The 21289-nt window shown below is 39.0% G+C and overlaps 1 protein-coding gene across 1 annotated transcript in view; it reads right to left on the bottom strand.

Annotated features, from left to right (window-relative positions):
* Nucleotides 1-21289, bottom strand: part of USP32 (ubiquitin specific peptidase 32) — a 155559-nt gene continuing 134270 nt past the window's right edge. Inside the window, exons 21-28 of the mRNA XM_081805977.1 lie at nt 16718-16902; nt 13053-13139; nt 11779-11899; nt 6921-7112; nt 4912-5200; nt 3354-3778; nt 2792-2884; nt 1-2301 (exon numbers count right to left, since the gene is read on the bottom strand). Coding sequence (XP_081662103.1) covers nt 2128-2301; nt 2792-2884; nt 3354-3778; nt 4912-5200; nt 6921-7112; nt 11779-11899; nt 13053-13139; nt 16718-16902 — 1566 coding nt within the window. The 3' untranslated portion in view covers nt 1-2127. The remainder of the gene's footprint in view (nt 2302-2791; nt 2885-3353; nt 3779-4911; nt 5201-6920; nt 7113-11778; nt 11900-13052; nt 13140-16717; nt 16903-21289) is intronic.

Raw genomic sequence — 21289 nt, 5'->3', positions numbered from 1 at the left:
TGCATCCACAGTATTTAATTTGTTTGGATAATAGTTACAGATAAACAGGTACACTCCATATACAATTACCAATACTTTTTTATACAGTTCATATTTCAGTACATCAACACTATTTTATTTACACTCTATTTATGTACATTAACATCTTTCTAAAGTCAGTGCATTGTCAACAAGTTTTATACAGTAATTTACAAGGTGAATGTAGTTAATAGTTAATTTAATAAATTTTCTGCTAGTCATGAATTAAAAAATTAATTACAACCAATATAACAAACACAGATCAAACAACATTAGTAGATTGTGCTACCTGCTTAAATAAAACATCTGTAAGGAAATTATTTTAAATCTTCCACTTTTTCACGGGACTTGTCCAGGTAGAAATGGACAGATTTTTATATACTGAAATCATGAAACTATAAAGCCTGCATTTTGTCTGACTTCATCATATTTTACCATTTAGGCCACTCCTTCCTACTTGTAATTACAGTCTTTTTCTGAATAGGGTTTTAACTTAGGTATCCATTTAAAACAACCTTTCCAAATGCTCTGAGAAGAACTGGATAATAACCTGCCTCAGGTATCAGAACACAAATGCTTAATTACATTGGTAGCTACTATCCATGAGGAAGGAAGGTTAATGAAATCTGACAATTAATGAGAATCACTTCCAGGGTCCAGATGAATAAAAAAAGAATGGAAAAAAAAAAGGAGGGGGGAATATTTACTTTACATATATTTAAAAACAACACAGGGAAAAAAATGCTGCCCAAAATAAATAACATTTATACTTTTGTTCCAGTTTTGAATTATCAGAGGAAAAAAATGAAGCGAGCAAAGAAACGTAACTTTTGATGACCACTACTGTGAAATTATTAAAAAAACAAAGAAAAAAAAGACAAACACCAAAAAAACCAACAAAACAAAACAAAAAACCCCAAAGAAATGGACATGCAAACAAAATAAAAGTTTACTTCCTAAACCCACCAATTAAATAAAAAATACATACTATCAGTGTCTGGGATGTGTTTTGTTTTTAAATTTAATATGATGGGGAAAAATACCCCCTATTCAAGTTAATTTATAGCCCTTACAGCCATCAAATATGAACATGTTTTAAAAAAGTCCATTTGCATGTATTCTCTCTTTTTTTAAAGTGCAAAACAAAGAAACAAAGAACAAACAACCCCTAGTTGTAAAACACCATCTAGCTTTGATGCCACCTTCCCTCTCAGAAGCTCTTGTGCAACGTGGGCATGTAATGATGGTGCAAATATTGGCAACTTTCCTACTGTGCTTCAGCAGGGGTGGGGGATCCATTTCTGAGGACACTTGAAGTATCCTCAACGTAAGATGCCTCTATGTGCAGGGCTACTTTAGCTGGATTTCCCAGGATGCTTTTTTTCCCCCTACAGGGTCTCCGACCATGGCCCTGGGTAGAAGGCACACAGCTCTTGAGAGAGTCTCCCTTCCGAACTGACCACTTCTATATGCCTCTGCCACGAATGACTGGTTGTGTCTCAAACACGAACACAACAACAGAAACGAAAAGCAAGAGAGGCATAGAAAGAGTGGGGGAAATGGTTTTAAAAATAAATAGAAAAATGTGTGTCCATGCCAGAAGAATCCTTTGCACACCTTCTGATCTTGCTTTCTCCATCTTGTCAATATAATGGAATAAAACTTCAGGAAAAAGGAGGTAGCATATCATGTCGTCCCCAGACAACACTACAATTTTTTGTTTGACTTTGACTCCCAGGAAATTCTTAGCATTTTGTTATGGTTATTGGTAAACTCTACACTCACTACATGTTTGTTTATATCTGGACAAGCACAATTTAGTTCTTATTTGGTCCCAGGTGGCTGGTGCCAAACCCTTTTGTTTCCAGGCCAATGGTGGGCTCTGTCTGAAAGTTCTCTACCAGAGAGCTCGTGTGAGACACTTCCAAACCAAAGTATTACTACTGTTATGTTAACTGCTATTTTAATTAGGATTTTTATTTTGTGCTTCAGGGTCACAGGATAAAATAACTACATTTAGCTTGCCTTTCAGCGACGCTTCTGCCAAATGTCAGCTACAGGGAGCCGTCCCCCTCACCACCAGCCTGCCTAGCAGCCAGAGCGGCATCTCTACTGTAACACACAGTATTTTTTATAATCAGACTCAAAGTCTTCATCCATGCTGCTCGTGTCTGCCATCTTTTTGCCATCGATCTTTGGCAGAAATTGTGCATAGTCTATCCCCTGCTGCTCATAGAAAAGAATGTAGGCAGAGTCGGTGTCAATTTCATCTGGGTGAAGTTCCTGAAGGGGCAAGAAAAGCCTTTAATAAAAAAGCCGTCCCTATGCTGGCTCTTAATCCTTGCGAGGGAAGGGAGCACCAACCCTCTTTAATTACTAACCCAGACTGCTTCCAATCCACTTAATATTTTGGCTGCCTGGTACCTGCCCTAAAATAAGTCCTATTATTCTCAATGTTTGTTTTGGGGAAAATAGTCTGACCATTGACAAATAAGAAGAATGAAAACAAAATAAAGAAAAAACCATCCAATCCTAATAGCTAAAAAGATAAGAACTTTTTCTCATTAACCAATACCTTCTTTTTCCTCACCGTTCATGTTTTCATTCTCTACTCTGCACATCACTTTTGTTCCTTTAATACTGAAGGCACCTATATACTGACTCTAACAAAAATATCTATTTCCTATTTGGGACAAAGTCCATGATTTCAACAAATGTCCCCTAGATCTGTTGACATTTCTGTTTCTTTTATTCAAAGAGTGGGGATATTTACCTTACAGCTGCTGTCATTGTAACAGTACCACTTGCTGTTTGGGTTTTTGGCATAAGTGACATAATGGCCCCCGCCCAGAATTCCTGAATGGCACTGCAAGAGACAAGAAAGTAGAGGTATGTTAGTGGTTAACAGCAATCTGGCCAGGGCACAATACTAGGACCCAATCAGGAAAACACCAATCACTTAAGTGATTAAGAAAAATGTTTTGGAACCACCTACCCTTTTCTAAAAATAAAACAAAAAGAAAAGTCAAAATTTAAAAGCTCCAAATCTTACCATTTTATAGTTGTAACTATTTTTTAAAAAGCTAAAATTCCTTAGGTGTACATAACTATGAATGCCTTGAACCCGTGACTCCAATTATAATATTACATGATTATCCCCTGCATTACACTGGGAGCACCTTGGATTCTAGGTAGGCCAAGACCTACTGCTAACTTTGTTATCACCAAGTTCAATGCCTAGCAAACAAGGAGGCCCTGAAAAAATGACTGATGAATGAATGAAGATGAAGGAACCACAGAGTGCAGATCACTCTGAAAACCATGTAACCACTTACCGAAATTGCATATAGATTATAAATAGGCTTAACATGAACATCTTCTCTTTGGTCATTGGTGCTGTCTTCTTCACTGTGGTTTTCAAGCTGACCATTGCTGTAGCCATTGCCACATGCCTCATGCTCATAAAGAAATCCATTGGCCAGAGCTCCTTCATGGTCCTGAGGGGTGATCAGCTCAGTTTGGCTGCCCCCCAGCATGTGCCCTCGGCTCGAGGCATCAGCCAGCTCACAAACTTGTCCAGCCCCATTCTCTCTGCTGGCAACCAAGTTCTCCTTACTACTTGACAGTTTATTTTTGCTGCCGATCTGGGGTAGCCGGAGCCTCCCTTTGCTCCTCCCTAAAGTCCTAGGGCTACTGTTAGGGCTGCTATTTTTGCTGGAGGGACAGCTGGTTCCACTTTTTCTTGTTGAAGAAGGTGAACCTGTGAAAGTGAGAGAAGGACAAGATTCATAAATCCCAAATGCCACAAGTTTAACCAGCAGCCAAATGCTAACTTTGAAGCCAACTTCACAAGTGTACACATAAAGGTAAATACAGGGGTGTTCTGACCAGCTACTTTTTATTCCTATTATGTAGCCAATAAGTTCTTCCTCAGGCCAAGCTCCCACAGGCAGCAATGTCCTGAAAACATAAAGTACCATATAGGGACTTAAATATAGCAGAAAGATGAAAATAAAATAAAAACAAACAGCAGAAAGATAACTTCAGTCAGATTCAGTTCAAAACAATTAGACTAAAAAAAACCCCACAATTACACTAAGATGTATTACAAATACATATTCTCCTTTGTTAAATTAGATTAAAAGATACGATTGCCAATTATTAAGCACTTACTATTGCTAGGCACAGTATTGGGAACTCTCTCTACTATCTCTACCTCTCACAACAATCTGGTAAGGTAGTCGATCTCAAACTTTTTGGTCACAGCCTCCCTCACCTCCTTATGTACTCTCAAAAATTGTTGAAGACCCTAGAACTTTTTGTTTCTGTGGGTTATATCTATCAATATTAATATTAGAAATTAAAACTGAGGAACTAAAAAATACAATACATAAACACGTATTTCACTGAAGATATCATCACATATCATGGTGGCTCTTACTCCAGGCACATTTGTGAGAATAAAAGTTGAAAAGGTGAATATACTGTCTTAGTATTTTTTATGAAGAGTTCTACTCCTCAGGCCCCCTGAAAGGGTCTCTCAGTGACCGTCTAGGGGTTCCCAGATTATACTTTGGGAACAAGGATGACAATTATCATTCATGATCACCACAGATATCAGGCATATATGGTGTTTTGCTCTTGACGTAGCAAATCCTCAGACTCTGGGAACTTTATGAATGAGAAAATAGATTTAGGGAAGCTGCATCTCTTGCTAAAAGTGACACAGGTGACTCAGATCTAGATAGGTCTGATTCCGGATAGGTTCTTTCTATCTCACCAAGCTGTTGTTCCAGAGTGGAAAAAGAGGGAAACATGAAGCCTATAGGGGTCCCAGGAAAGCCCCTCTCAGGGTGACATCTGGGCTCCATGAGGCCCTCCAGGCTTCCTCACCTTTAGGGCTACTGATGATGTTTGCACTGAGTGAAGATGGGCTCTTGCTTAGGAGCACATCCTCTTCCCCAGCTGAATTCTGAGCATCCACTTTCTTCACGTCTCCTCCCGGAACCCTGGGCTCAGAGAGGTCATCCCCCTGGGGTGTGAGTGGTTTACGCTGACAGAGAGCCGGGTCTCTTGGTACCAAAAAAGCACTAGGGTCAAAACTTTCACGAGGAAATTTAACAATTTTCTGTGACTTTATCCATCGACCATTTACAAATTGAAATCGTTTAAGGTGAATAATCTGAAGAAGGAAAGGTAGAAAACAATTACGTTAAAAGGTTCAGAAGATACAAAATTACGTTTAAAAACCCCAAGTCTAATACATGTGAATGTTCAAGAATATATAATATTTTTTTTCAAAAAGAATATATCTTATTATGTAACAGAATTATCAGTGGGGCCACTGGCCTTTAGATGTATAGCTAACATGGTAATCTCCCTAATTTCATAACCTGTGCATATCCTAAATTCTTCCCAAATTTCTGCAACATCCTAGGAGCCCATATTTGCGTGTCTTCCTCTGCTTCCTGGACCTGTGACCCACACTGACCTTTTTCCAACATCATAGAAGATCCACTCACAAATATATTTCTGTCATGAAGACAGAAGACTATACTGAGTATTTTGAAGAAAAATGGATGAAACTTACCCAATCTCCAATAGGAGGCCTCTCATTTCTTACCATATCCTTTGGTTGTTACCAGAGAGTTTCACTGTCCTAAAGAACATAAGAATCTCCCTTTTCCTTTGTGGCTTCTCTTTTTTTTTTTTCAAGAGCAACAAATTCCTCTAATCTTACACAGTGTTATTATACGATCTAGTGTGGGCACAGATCTTTGGGTGGCTACCTCTACCCTAAATGCTCACAATTTGCTGTGTATATAAAGAGAAACCCTTCCTAAGGGGCATACTCGTATATGGATCTACAGAAGCCCACCGAGCTCTCAATATAAAATTCATTCTTTAAAGACATAAAAAAACATAGCTTTTATATAAATGCCTTTACTGCATATGTTCTGTGTGATTTCACAGGCATATATAATTATCAAAACTCATCAAACTAGACATTTAAAATCTATGCATTTAATTTCATGTTAATTACACCTCAGTTAAAAAGAAACTTTCCCCCTTCCCACCCACCTGTCCCAAGCTTGCCCCTGCCCTTTTCCTTTCCTCCCAGAGTTCCCATCCCTGGAGCTGGCTGATTAATGTTATTAATTTCCTGTGCATCCTTTACTGGGAAGTTGTTCTGGTCCAAGGAAAGAAAACCTACATTTACCGTCTCATAGAGTAGTAGGAAGAAGACATGAAGAAAAAAATACACACAAGGTCTGGTTAAAATATACCAGTGCCTTACAGTTACATTTGATATGATACTTCCACCCTTAAGGAAAAATACTTTCTTAAATGAACAGGAAGATCTGGCACTCCAAACTCTCCTGACAAGCAACAGAAGCGTCTTCTACTCTATGAAGGAAGAAGGCAGTAGTAAATCACATGTAAAAGAACACATAGGCCCCGGAGCACTTGTGTGCTTGTGCTGTGGCCATGTGACCAAGCACAGTGGGACTGGAGACTCAGGCTCAGCTGCTCTTCTACAGAAGAGCCTAAGCTTCTCTCTCTAGAGCCAGAAGTGCGTTCACCTTCTCCTGAAGTTCAAATTCACCAGGACGCACACCTTATGGCGCTTCTCACACACTGCATTGAACTACAGTTAATGTTCTATATGACTTCCCTCTCCTTCTAGCCTGTATGCTCCTTCAGAGCAGGAACTGGGAGTAATAATATGTATAGAACAATTAATCTGTGTGCAACACAAAAACCTTGCACAGCCAAAGTGTTTTAAATACTGCCACAGGAAGAGTCTTCTTATTCTCAAAAGTAATAAAATTCCTATTTGTTCACGACTTCCTTCCTATATGCCAGGCTCCTCCTCTCTCAGAGGTAGGGCTGTAACATACCAGGATTGGGGGAAGCCTCCAGAGATCCAGCTTCTTGGTTGCCAAGCAGTGGGTCTTACACTTGGAACAGTAGTACATCTCATTTTCCCCTAGCTCCTCCTCACTGGTGAAAGCACGGAGACAGCTGTCCAGGTTGATGGGCTCAGCTTGTGCTTGTCGACTCTGTTCCACACTCTCATGCTCATCGACAACCTGCAGATGGAGGGAACAAGAGGAATGGCAGAAGGGGTGGGCGGGAGGGAAGGGGGGCATTAAAATGGTCCCATGGCTAGGCATCATCTGTTAGGTGACTCATTCTCATTTTATTCTACATGAGGAAAAAGAAAACAGGACTCAAACAAGTCTGAGCAAATGCAGTATTTGTACACTTACTTCCAAAATTACATCAATAACATCTTGGATCAAGTTTCTATTTATATGATCATAATAGCTTTTCTTGAAAATTCTCTGAACTCTTCAAAATGACAAAAACAAGGGATTGCCTGTTTGTTTTACAAGTTTTGAATTATAATGATATGTTTTATTTAATCCAATATATACAAAACGTATCATTTCAACATGTGATCAATATGAGAATTATTGATGACATATTTTAGATTCTTTTTTACTAAGTCTTTGGAATCTACAATACTCCTTCACTTGAATCAGGCACATTTAAGTGTTCAATAGCCACACGTGACTAGTGGCTACTTCACCTCTATTTTATAATTCTGAAGTCCTAAAAGAGCTTACATGTGAGCTCATCCTCAAGCCAGGGGTGTTGAGGTTAGGCCATTCATTTTCAACCAGAAAGGCAACATTATTAGTAGGCTGCAGGCTTTATAGGAGAAAAAATATCACTGGAACACAGATGCCAGATCTGGATTAAAATCAGAAAGGGTACAAAAAGCTCGCCATGAGAAGGGAACATATGAGCGTGAAACCCCACAGGATAAAACTCATTTGCATGCTGGTGCCATGTGAGAGAGTTATCAGAATACCATGTGTATCATCTATCCCCTGCCTCATGGGGCCTTTTTACCGGAGATGGCAATAAAGAGATGGCAATAAAAGCAACAGCGGGCTCAAAAAGTGCCTAACTTTGTCGAGAAGGCCCCTAATACCTGCCCAAACCTTTCTGGTTCTACTAACCAGCACACTAGGTGCAGGAGCAAGAAGGACATATGTATGAGAGAGAGAGCAGAGGAGGTAGGTGTGCAAGTATGTGTGTTGGAGGTAGTGTGGGATCAGCAAGAAGGGGAGGGGGATGTACCTAGAATGCAACAGACAAGGAAGAATTTTTCCCTCTCCCATTCTTTTTTTTTTTTTTAAGATTTTTATTTATTTATTTGAGAGAGAGAGAGAGCACAAGAGGGGGGAGTGGGAGAGGGAGAAGCAGACTCCCTGCCGAGCAGGGAGCCCGATGCGGGACTCGATCCCGGGACTCCAGGATCATGACCTGAGGCGAAGGCAGTCGCTTAACCAACTGAGCCACCCAGGCGCCCCCCCTCTCCCATTCTTGTTGCCACTTAACAGCATCCGAGAACCACAGCGGGGGAGGCACAGCATCAGGACTTTGAATGCTACCGTGAGACTTCACACAGGGGTCTTCTCATCCCAGGGCGGGGTCTGGACACCCAGTCCAACAATAAGTGTCTCTCTTTCTGGCAAAGGGCACACACATGTCCATTACTGAACTTATTACTCACCCCATCCAGAGGTGAATTTGTTCTCTTGGCCTGAGGCAACTTCCCTTCTGTTTTCCTTCCTGAACTTATGATGGGAACACTGAGCCACCTAGCTTACAGACTGGCACGGCTCAGGACATTCAGTTTACAAGAGGTTTTCATGTGTGACTTTTTCCCCACACGAGAGGCTAGCTGAGTCACAGGCTGTCAAATGCTGGGTTGACCATGCAGTTAATGGTTTTAGCATTGCATCACCAGACATTTCTAAAGATCTATAAAAAGAGGAACTTAGAGAAAAGTCTTTTTTTTTTTTTTTTCAGAATGAGAAATCTGGCTTGACCTTAGGTCACCGACTTCTTTTCTGATACTAACTTTCATCATCTTTAGAGCTGGTCATCCAAGGGAAAAACTAACATGCTTCAAAAGAAAATATGTTGCATCATGGTTGCTGGAATCAGAGTAGAAAAACAGTAATATTCTTTTCTCATAGCCAGTTAAACATTATCTCTATCAGGGATGCTTTATGGACAACCACAAATTGCAGTAAGCTAGTAAAGAATGTTGATCTTTTTTTTTTTTTTTTTTAAGATTTTATTTATTTATTTGAGACAGAGAGAATGAGAGACAGAGAGCATGAGAGGGAGGAGGGTCAGAGGGAGAAGCAGACTCCCCGCCGAGCAGGGAGCCCGATGCGGGACTCGATCCCGGGATTCCAGGATCATGACCTGAGCCGAAGGCAGTCGCTTAACCAACTGAGCCACCCAGGCGCCCAAGAATGTTGATCTTTATTCACTGTATTTCTCATGGAACACAAAGGCTACTGGAGACAGGGAGGAAGGTGGGTTAAAAAAAAACCTATTTGTGGACTGATAATAATTTTTATTTATAAAATTTCCCTAAATGACAAAAATTCCCTTTTTAGGGATCCATTCCCAGGTCCTTTATCACTATTCAAATAGTTTAAATCACTCACTGGCACCCTCTTTCTTCTGCTTGAAAGCTCATCCTTAACACAAAACATAAAGAATGAAGTCATGGCTTTCTCACATGATAAGACTATTAGAAAAAGAGGGAGATATAAAAAGCTATCTAGTTCAATTATTTATTGAGGAATGTGAAGTCTAAATAGGTAAAAAATAAAAAGACTAAGAGCAATTGCCTCTTTTTCTGTGTACCAAATAAAACATTTACATAGAAATTTTGAAAGCACAGAAAAATATAAAAAGGCAGGGAACCTTTTATATTCTTTTTTTTTTTTTTTTAATGTAGGCTCCATGCTCAGTGTGGAGCTCAATGGGGGCTTGAACTCAAAACCCTGAGATCATGATCTGAGCCAAAAACAAGAGTGGGACACTTAACCAACTGAACCACCCAGGTGCCTGCCCCCGTTCTATGTTCTTTTCCTTTTCCTAAATAGTATTCTTTTATATTGAAAAGATTTTTCAGTATGTGCAATTCTATACCTTGCTTTAAAAACAACCCATGACATCGTTAAGTATCTTCCCATATATGCCAGTAAAAAAAAAACCTGGTAATGGGGCGCCTGGGTGATGCAGTCTGTTAAGCATCCAATTCTTGGTTTCAGCTCAGGTCGTGATCTCAGGGTCATGAGATCAAGCCCCGCGCAGGGCTCTGAGCTTGGCTCTGAGCTTTGCGTGGAGTCTCCTTGAGACTCTCTCTCTCCCTCTCCTCCATACTCACTCTCTCAAATAAATAAATCTTTAAAAAAACCCAGAAACCCCCCCAAAGCCCCTGGTAATCATTATTTTCAATGACTGCATAATATTTTACCCAGCTATTATACTATGCTTTAACCATTCCTCTAATGTGGGACAAATACAAGTTGTTTCAAATTTTTCTACTATTCTAAAAATACTATGATGAAGATTTGTCAGCAAATTAGAGAGTATTTCCCTAGAATAAATTCCTAGAATCACTGGGATAAAATAACATAAAATATATGGGTAGAAATGTCAATTTTGAACCAAGGAATCTCCCTTGTCTACGTCCCCAAGCACATGCAGAAACCACAGGTAGGAAGAGAAATTATGTAGAAAGAAATTAGTCATGTGGCCCCAGTCCCTAGCAAAGCAGGATATCTCAACAGCAAGTTGGTTTCCATGGTATCCTAAGAGCATCAGTGAAAGTGAAAATGGGGTGAGATTGAACAGGTCACGAAGGCCCTTCTTTCTATAAGTAGGAAGTCCTCTTAGAGTTTTTCAGATTGTACACTGGAAATTTCCATCAAGAGCCACATAAATGCAAAAGCCACTACAATTCTTCAGGTGACTAAAAAAAAAAAAAAATCCTTTGATTCTGTTGCTTCTACTTCTCCATCAGATTCGTCATATCTCTATCCATAAGCTACCTAGCCAAACTATCCTTCAAATGATATTTGGCAAACATTTTTAGGTATGGAGTTAGTATTCTTTTTGAAGTAACATTTTCAAAATTTAAAACTGCTCTGGCAGTAGAGGAATGCTAAGTGTAAGAATAGCCATTGAGATGTACTCTTAGGTGCCCAGTCTTGAAACACTGAATCTTTTCTCTAATTTTTCTTTTCCCTTTTTTTTTTTTAAGATTTTATTTATTTATTTGACAGAGAGAGACACAGCGAGAGAGGAAATACAAGCAGGGGGAATGGGAGAGGGAGAAGCAGGCTTCCCGTGGAGCAGGGAGTCCAATGAGGGGCTCGATCCCAGGACCCTGGGATCATGACCTGAGCCGAAGGCAGACGCTTAACGACTGAGCCACCAGGCGCCCCTTTTTCTCTAGTTTTTCTGATCACTATGCCCATTAAGAACCTATAGCCCTGGGATGCCTTTGAGTTAAGTAACAGTGGTTACCAAATGCTGCAGCTCCAATAATAATTAATAAACAGGCAGAGAGATATTTATTGCTTGGTATGTGATGGCCAAACAATATAACATCTTAAATATACCCAGAGTTTCAAGATTTACTTATTATTAGTATTTTTGAAATATAATGCCCCAATACAATTAACTCTAGAAGTGGGAAAACTGAAACATCCATGTAATCATGCCAATATATTAAGTGCCATAGAGAATACCAATGAATATTTTTCTGGTTGATGACTTAGATCATCTAAAACAGAAACGGCACAATACGATTAAACTGGGAAAATGTTTACAAATAAAAGTCACCATCTTATGGTGGCCTTGAGTACTTACCCTTTCCTGTGATGTTTGATAGCGGAGGTGAAGAGCTGTGGGGTCCCAATCCACAGCAATATAAGCATTTCCGATGAAAGCTCGGTCTTCCCCACAATCAATTTTACAGCCTCTGCAAAATCTAAAAGGGGGGGGGAATGATCTACTGAAGGATGGAATAATTATGAAAGAATCCAAATTTTCTTTATCAGATATATTCTCCCTTTCTACTTCTCCACTTTCTTTCTTGGGTTCACAGTCTGTCATGGGCCTCTAACTTAAGACTCATCAATGCATGAATATATATTAGTAATTATTATTATTTCAGGGAAGCATGCCTATCACTTCTCAAGTCTCTGTTTTTTCAAAGCACTTGACAGCCATTTTTAATCCACATGAGTATGTGGACTTTATGGCAAGTAAATGACATGGAAATTGGACATTTGAGATAATACACGGGTAAGAAAATTCTAAATTTAGTTATTTAATGCTCTGAGGTAGGATAACTCATCTGATATAACAATGCCTATTTCCTTGTTTGTAAAGTGATACATTAAATAAATGCACATAAAATTTTATGGGAGGGGAGGGACCATGACAAGGCCATGGTTTCAGTGCCTATTTAGATTCTGTTTGCTACGTCTATTACAGTTCTCTGAAGGCTGACTTCAGTACTCAGGTATTTTCCAAGGTGTAACAGTAATGACCAATCAGTCTCCGTAATTCTTCTAAAAATAAAAAATAGACTTCCAGGAAAGTCTAGTAAGTAAAACTATGTTTTACTGGACTCAGAACTGCTAACTTGATTTATATTTAAGGAGCAGAAAGTATAAAATAATAAATGTTGATCATAAACTATGAATTTGATGAGTATCATACAGTTTATAGAACCACCTAAGGCTCAAGAGCAAACTAAGCTATATACCTCATAATAAGGAAAAGATGAATCAATAATTCCTAAGTTTATTCTAAGCTTCTCATTATTCAATATTACTTTTTTTTTTTTAAGATTTTATTTAATTATTTGACAGAGAGAAACACAGCGAGAGAGGGAACACAAGGAGGGGGAGTGGGAGAGGGAGAAGCAGGCTTCCCGCCGAGCAGGGAGCCCGATGTGGGGCTCGATCCCAGGACCCTGGGATCATGACCTGAGCCAAAGCAGACACTTAACGACTGAGCCACCCAGGCGCCCCATATTCAATATTACTTCTAAAAACTGGAAACCTTATGAAAAAGGTATAATATCTGAAGTTGCAATTCTCCTAAAATTTTTCTTTTGCAGAAGATCACTTTACCTATACCATGGGCACCAAGCACAGGAGTTTCCATCTTTCTGCACAACTCGTAGAGTGAAGGGATATTGATAGCCCATACTGTCATCACTGAAACAGAACATAAACCAAAGAGTATAAAAAAACATTTCTGATTTGAGGTCTCAACTCCTTTTCATTTTCTCTTGAAGTAACCCAAGGCAGGGACATCTGTCATAGTAGTATGCCCATGGTGATGGTTCGATGCTGGTTATCTTAACCCATAAGCAGCAGGCAGCCCTGTACCAAACACACTCAGGGCTCCCATGTTGTATCCTTGCATACAGAAGGGTAGACAGACTAGACTGCCAGATGTCTCTAAGAGAGTCCATGTGGTCCACGCAAATTTTATAAGATAAGCAAATCATGAAATCAAATACCAATTATCCTTCAGTCCTAATTCTATCATAAGATTTAATTCACATTAAACAAGTAATTAGACCTTTCTATGACAAGAACATTGACACAGCACAGAAGGCTGAAAGGTCATAACGGTTTTTCAGAAGAGTCGACTAACTATATATTTAGAAGTTTCCTTTAATCAGAATCCTGATGTGGTACATGACAGTTACCCCTTTTCCCTGCTTTAACTACTCAAAGCTATAAGGTACATAACGTTTTTATTTTTTTTAAAGATTTATTTATCCATTTGACATAGAGAGAAAGACAGCGAGAGAGGGAACACAAGCAGGGGGAGCAGGAGAGGGAGAAGCAGGCTTCCCGCAGAGCAGGCAGCCCGATGTGGGGCTCGATCCCAGCAATTGGCAGTGGCTATTACATGGTTGCTGAAGGTAATGAAACCATGATAAGGACTTTACCACCTCCAAAAATCTCAGTTCCAAATATCCTACTTTGCAACAACCATCTCCTATCCTTTTAAATCACTTATTCAAGTATCACTACTTTAACAATTATTTGACCAAAGAGAAATTTATTTACTTCTTAAAAAATAGATTTTATTTATTAGAGAGAGAGAGCATGCATGAAAGCAAAAGCAAGAGAGAGCAGGGGCAGAGGAAGAGGGAGAAGCAGACTCCTCGCTGAGCAGACAGCCTGATGCGGGGGCTCGATCCCAGGACCCTGGAATCATGACCTGAGCCAAAGGCAGACACTTAACCAACTGAGCTACCCAGGCCCCCAAGACCAAAGAGAAATTTCTAGTCACTGCCCTCAAATCCTCACTTTCCTCCTTGTCCACTGTCCCTCAAAATAATCTTTTATATAGATCCTCAACTCCAGGAATTTGTCCATCTAATGTAAACACTCAAAGGTGCCCGGCTAGCTCAGTCGGTAGAGCATGAGACTCTTAATGTAAACACTCAAATTTATTGACATTAACACTCACAAAAATAGAGAACTGTACAATGAACCCCCATGTATTTGTCACCCAGCTATAACAATCATCAATCCTTGGCCACGTCTATTTCATCTATACTCTTATACCTAGCTCCCCTGGGTTCTTTTATTCCATTAAAAAAAAAAAAAAACTATGGTAAAATATACATAAAATTTACCATTTAACCATTTTTAAGTATACAATTCAGTGGCATTAAGTACATTCACAATGCTGTGCAACCATCACCACCATCCATCTCCAGAAATTTTTCATCTTCCCGAACAGAAACTCTGTACCGATCAAGCAATAATAATTCCCCTACACCTCTCCTCCCAAACCCTGGTAACCCCTAATCTACTTTCTGTCTATGAATTGCCTACTTGAGATATCTTATAAAAGTGAAAGCACACAGTATTTGTCCTTTTGTGTCTGGCTTATTTCACTTAGTATAATGTTTTTGAGGTTCATCTATGTTATAGTGGGTATTGGAACTTCATTCCTTTTTATGGTTAATGAATCCTCCATTGTATGGATATACCACATATTGTTTATCCATTTGTCTGTTGATGAACATTTGGGTTATTAGCCTCTTGGCTATTGTGACCCACTAATTATTTTGAAGGAAATTGGAGGCATTTTACCATTTTCATTCATAAATATTTCAGTGTGTTATTCCTAAAAGATCAACTTTTATTATTTTTTTTATTGCCTGTAGAAGCACTTTCTCTAACCTCCATGCCTTCATCTACACCACTCCACTAAAACAGCTTTTGCAAAGGTCACAAAGACTGTCATTTTATCAAGTCCAGTGGTCAGTTCCCACTGGCTGCTCCTTCTCAATCTCTCTTGTTGTCATTTTTCAACCTCTAAACGTTGGAATGGATCAGGAATTAGACTGTGGGTATCTTCTCTAACTAACTCTTACTCTCTAAATGATATCATCTAGTCTCAGAGCTTTAAATACCAACTATTTGCTGATGTCACCTATGTTTCTATCTCCAGCAAAGGACGCTTCAGTCTATTTCCCACTTGAAAATATAACCTACATCTTGAATTTAACTTGATTCCTGTCATCTCTTGCCCAAACCTACTCCTTCCTCAGTTTTTCTCATTTCATTAAATGTTAACACCATTCATAAACAATTGCTCAGGCTGAAAACCAAGCTTGGATTCGTCTTTCCCTCATACTCCATATCCAATTCATTAGCAAGCCCTGGGAAAAGTCCTCATTTGGAAGTCCTTCAATTCAGTCCGACTTTCCTTCAAATTTAATCCTGCCTTACTGTCATTTTTACTAAACACAACATTCCTCAACTAAATTGCTTATCTATTACTTGCAGTTTTCCTTTAAGATTTATCCTCAAGCCTTATCGTTGGCATCAAAAAACCCCATAACATAACCTACCAGCAAAGAGAACTTCTATTCAGTTAACACAGAAGCTGAACTCTCACTTGCACCACGACAACAAGATAATAAACTGCAATTCAGTTCAGATATAAATAAGGCATCATGATCCTAACAATTATTAGAAATAAACACATTTACTAATCCAACAGAACACTGGTAGGAGGAATGGAAAGAAAACAGAAGACATTTATTTTCTTTACCTAGACTTATGAAATTATTCTGTGTTAAACTGACATGGTATGGAAATAATCCAACTGAATCATTTGTTATGGCATGGGAATTTTTTAGAGTTCATGTATAGAAATGCACACTATTGTTCCCATCCTGAATTTCAGAGGGTTGAGAGGATACAAATTTCCTGGTGAATTCATACTCTCTAGTTTTGCAATAACAAGTCAAGGATATTACCTGAAGGATTTAAAGCATTAGCAGGAGGGATTTTAGGTAAGAGATTAGAGAATGAAAGGTTTATTAGACACTAGAATGTCTAGGTGATAAAAGGAAGCTGTATAGTCAGTCTCTCCTACTCAAAAGATGAAACCAAATGGTTGAATTATATCCTCTCTGGATGGTTCTTTTTTTTTTTTTTTCCCTAAAGATTTTATTTATTTGACAGAGAGAGACACAGTGAGAGAGGGAACACAAGCAGGGGGAGTGGGAGAGGGAGAAGCAGGCCTCCTATAGAGCAGGGAGCCTGATGTGGGGCTCGATCCCAGGACTCTGGGATCATGACCCTAGCCGAAGGCAGACGCTTAACGACTGAGCCACCCAGGCGCCCCTGGATGGTTCTTAAACAAGTGATTAACCTAACATGGAATGTATCCTATGTATCACACAAAATTCATAGAAATTCTTCTTCTTCTTGAGTTTGGAAACCACAGGTCTAGGCTGATCCCCTAAACTCACCAATCCTGAGCATGGTTACTGGCTTCCTGAGGTGGGAGTGGGCTGGCTAATCGAGACACTTGAATCCAAACCGCATCATACAAGTCCTTCTTCCGGGTATGCACAGTACATGGAACAATCAGTGGCATTCCAAAGAGGCTGGGGCGATTCTTCTGAGATGAAAGGAAATACAGTTCTGTCCTCATCTGTATGTACAAACAAGAGACGAGAGGACTGAGAAGACAGGCCTTTGATTCCTCCCTTTCATTCTTCTAAGACGGCCAATTAACAGACATGGTTAACATTTTCAAATTAGTCACTACCACACCTCCATTTATTGATAGAACCATCTTCCACTCATATGAAGAGAATGATTATTTAAAGTGGAGTCACTGAAAGGTTGAGGTATTGCCAGCTTCAGAGCTGCTGTCTATCAAACACAGGTTTTCAGCATTTAATATTTTCAAACTAGTTTTCTCTGATAAATATTTCTCACATACACTGAATCATATGTAAAAACTAGTAATAGTTTCATAGCTCAAGGCTTTTAAAAGCAATTAAAATCCTTTCTCTGGAAAGTATGCCAGTAAACCAAAACTCCCTCAAAATGCGATTTTCTAATAAGGAGCTGATAGCTGCTGTTAGAGCATAATTCTCGAACTTTTGGAAAGGTACAAAACCCAGTCATTTAATGCTGTAAACACTTATGCATCTTCCTAAAAGTAGCTGAGTGATGTTAGTCTTTTTTGTTTTTTAATTACATGACAGAATAAAAATAAGGTACACTTTAATTTGATTTTAGTATGTTAAGGAGATTTTTATGATATTCCTTAATATAGAGATACTGCACAGAAGTAGCTTGGAAATGGCTGCTTAATAAAACAAAAGTTTAGGGGTGCCTGGGTGGCTCACTTGGTTAAGCGACTGCCTTCGGCTTAGGTCATGATCCCGGGGTCCTGGGATCAAGTCCCACATCGGGCTCCTCCTGCTCTGCGGGGAGCCTGCTTCTCCCCTCTGCCTCTGCCTGCCACTCCCCCCGCTTGTGCTCTGTCAAATAAATAAAATCTTAAAAAAAAAATAAATAAAACAAAAGTTTAATGTAATAGAAAGGTTGGTTGGAGCTCAGGATTACTCAAAAAAGCTGCCAAGCGCTTGGGACATTTAATTCTTTAAGTTTGGTCTCTGTGTAGTAGTTAGAGAAGCTAAATCAACAACTTAAAAACTCACTAAGGGTTATCTAGTTTCTAGGTGAAAAGACTTACTTCAGATTCTCAAGCATTTTATCTTGCCATTATTCATTTTTTAATTAAAATTTTTAAAAAGATTTTATTTTATTTTTTAAAAGATTTTATTTATTTATTTGACAGAGAGCGCACAAACATGCAGAGCGGCAGGCAGAAGGAGAGGGAGAAGAAAGCTCCCCGCTGAGCAGGGAGCCCGATGCAGGACTCAATCTCAGGACTCTGGGATCATGACCTGAGCCAAAGGCAGCCACTTAATCAACTGAGCAACCCAGGTGCCCCTAAAAGATTTTATTTTTAAGTAATCTCTACATCCAACGTGGGGCTCAAACTTACAACCCCGAGATCAAGAGTCACACGCTCCACTAACTGAGCCAGCCAGGCACCCCTTGCCGTTATTTATTTAAGCTTAGTTAAATACATGATTCTAAGACCCCATTTCATGTGTTGATGTTCTTACAAGACTCAGAGAAATTGGGGCGCCTGGATGGCTCAGTCAGTTGAGCATCTGCCTTTGGCTCAGGTCATGATCCCAGGGTCCTGGGATGGAACCCCACATAAGGCTCCCTGCTCAGCAGGGATCCTGCTTCTCCATCTCCCTCTGTCCCTCCCCCCTGCTTGTGAGCTCTCTCTCAAATAAATAAAATCTTAAAAAAAAAACTCACAGAAATGTGTATAGAATTCAGAACAACTATTTTAAATTCAGAACTGTTTTTTAAAAATCTAAAAACGTAAAAAAAAAAATCTAAAAAAGTAGATTAGTTTTTCTCTACTTAATCTTCTACTATTCTTCCACTCCAACTCTAAGCAGATGACTTATTTTACTAAATAAATGAGACTAAGTGAGATCATCTAAGCAATGATCTCTTTCCTCTACTCTCCTCAGTGTATCTATTTTCTAAACCCACACAAAATTTTCATCCTCTTGAAGGTAACTTCTCCCAGTACCGTGGGGACAGTCTGCTCAGTTCCATAGGGATAATACTCCCACTTCCTAAACCAGAAATTCTCCCTTTGCTCTCTCCTAACAACTTTTCCTCTCAGCTGAAAAAACTCACTTGACCTGACTGTGCAAAGAACTTGCTCAATTTCTTTACTAGGTTACACTGTGAAACTGTGGTTTTCACTCTGACTTCTCTAGCCCATGTAAACCACTTCTTTTTTCTTTTAAATTGACTTGCCCTTTAGTTGTCATGTCAATACCGTTTTTCTATTTCTCTCTTTATTTTCTGAATACTGCTTACGTTGCCTTGCCTTAGTCCTATTCTTTTTCTACCTTGTAGAAGGAAATAGGAAGAAAAAAAAACTACTTTCAAAGTAACTCAACCATGATACCAAGAAGGTGGCAGGGAAAATGAAGAAATGGTAAATTCAAGTACTTCAAGTACTCTGAAAGAAGAAATTAAAGGGCATAGTGATATACTGAATATAGTTTTAGAAGAAAATGGGGAAAAATCTAAGAACATTCCCAACCTTTAGCTTTAGCATGGAAGAATAATGTTGCCTTTCACAGAAATGATGGGAAAAGAAACCTGACTTGAGACAGACAGATTGTAAAATCAAATTTAGGCATTCCCAAAGCAGCTGCCTAGATCATGAAGGAAACTGGAAACAGGGAACTAGTTAAAAGGTGAAAATTAAGAGCTGACAATGTGGCTTTATGGTCCAATAATTATGAAAACCTGTACATAATGCTTTAGCACTTACCATGCAAATATATAACATATACATGATAGCTGAAGAGAGCTGTTTTCCAAGAATAAAAAAAAGTACATCAGAGTTCTTAATTTATGATGTGATAACACTTGGTAAAAAAAGACAGAGAAATGCATGGATCAATTATTTTAGCTGATGGGACCAGTTGGAGCCGTGCTTAAAGACAATTCCAAGTCACAAATGGATCCCTTAATTCTCTGTCTACTCATACAATCCTGTCTAGAACATGGTCCACAGAATGTTATCCATATGGTCAGAAACTCACTTTAAGTCAAGAGTTATTAACTCAAAGGGGGAGAAAAGTACATTTTAAAGAATTATCAGAAAACAAAGGGCTGTATTATTACCACTCAGGTCAAGACAGAATACAGCCAGCACTCCAAAAGCCTCCCTATGCTTCCTCCCAATCACAAATTCTTCCCTCCTTCTAAAGTTTACAGTTTTGGGGCACCTCCGTGGCTCAGTTGGTTAAGTGTCTGACTCTTGATTTTGGCTCAGGTAATGGTCACAGGGTCGAGAGATCGAGCCCCATGTTGGGCTCCGTGCTGAGTGTGGAGCCTGCTTGGGATTCTTTCTCCTTCTCCCTCTATCCCCCCCTGCCCTGCTCATGCACTTTCTCTAAATAAACAAATAAGTAAATAAAAATTAAAAAGAAAGTTAACAGTTTTTCTGAATTTTATGATAGTTACTTCCTTGCTTTGTATAATTTTGTAGACTGTGCATAAAAAACAATTTCATTTTCCCTGTTTCTAAAGTTTTTATTTAAAAAAAATAATAAAACTCATATTTCTTTTGTGTCTGGCTTCTTTCCCACAATATTATGTTTATGAGATTCATTTATGTTGAATATAACTCAAAGTCCATTCATTTTCATTGCTGTATAATATTCTATGAATATGTCTCAACTTGTTGTCCCTTCTACTATTAATGGACATTTATTTTTTTAAAGATTTATTTATTTTAGAGAGAGAGCAAGAACGAGCAAGGGCGAGTGGGGTGAGGGGCAGAAGAAGAGGGAAGGAATCTCAAGCAGACTCTCCGCTGAGCACGGAGCCTGATGCGGGGCTCAGTCTCACGACCCTGAGATCATAACCTGACCTGAAATCAAGAGTCCAACGCTTATCCAACTGAGACACCTAGGTGCCCCAACTAATGGGCATTTAATGTTTTCATTTTTTGGTTTTCAGCTTTGGGTTATAGATAATGCTGTTATCTGAACGAATATTCTTCTACACTCCTGGTACACATATGTCTCTTTTTAGGTGCTTAAAAAGGATAATTATCTTTAACTAGATAACTATTTTCTAAATGAGCTATATTAATTTATACTCTTATTAACAGTGTATGAGAATCCCTGTTGCTCAAATATCCTTATCAACACTGTCATTCTGTTTAATCTTAGCTCTTCTGGTGAGTGTGCAGTGATATGGCAATGTGACTTTAATTTGCATCTCCCTGGTTAGTAGTGTGGCTGATCACTTTTTCATATGGTTACTGGCTATTTGGATATCTTTTCTGTGAAGTGCCTGTTTAAGTATCAACCATTTTTTACGTTTTTTTCTTAATGATTTACATGAGTCCTCTGTATTTTCTGGATTGAACCCTTTGGCGGTTATAGATGTTGCAAACATCTTCT

The sequence above is a fragment of the Leptonychotes weddellii genome, chromosome 15, assembly GCF_054177405.1.
Source record: "Leptonychotes weddellii isolate Sample4059 chromosome 15, ASM5417740v2, whole genome shotgun sequence".
In the NCBI taxonomy this organism is placed as follows: Eukaryota; Metazoa; Chordata; class Mammalia; order Carnivora; family Phocidae; genus Leptonychotes; species Leptonychotes weddellii.
Note: the sequence above shows the minus strand (reverse complement) of the source record. Positions and strands in the feature narration are given on the sequence as shown.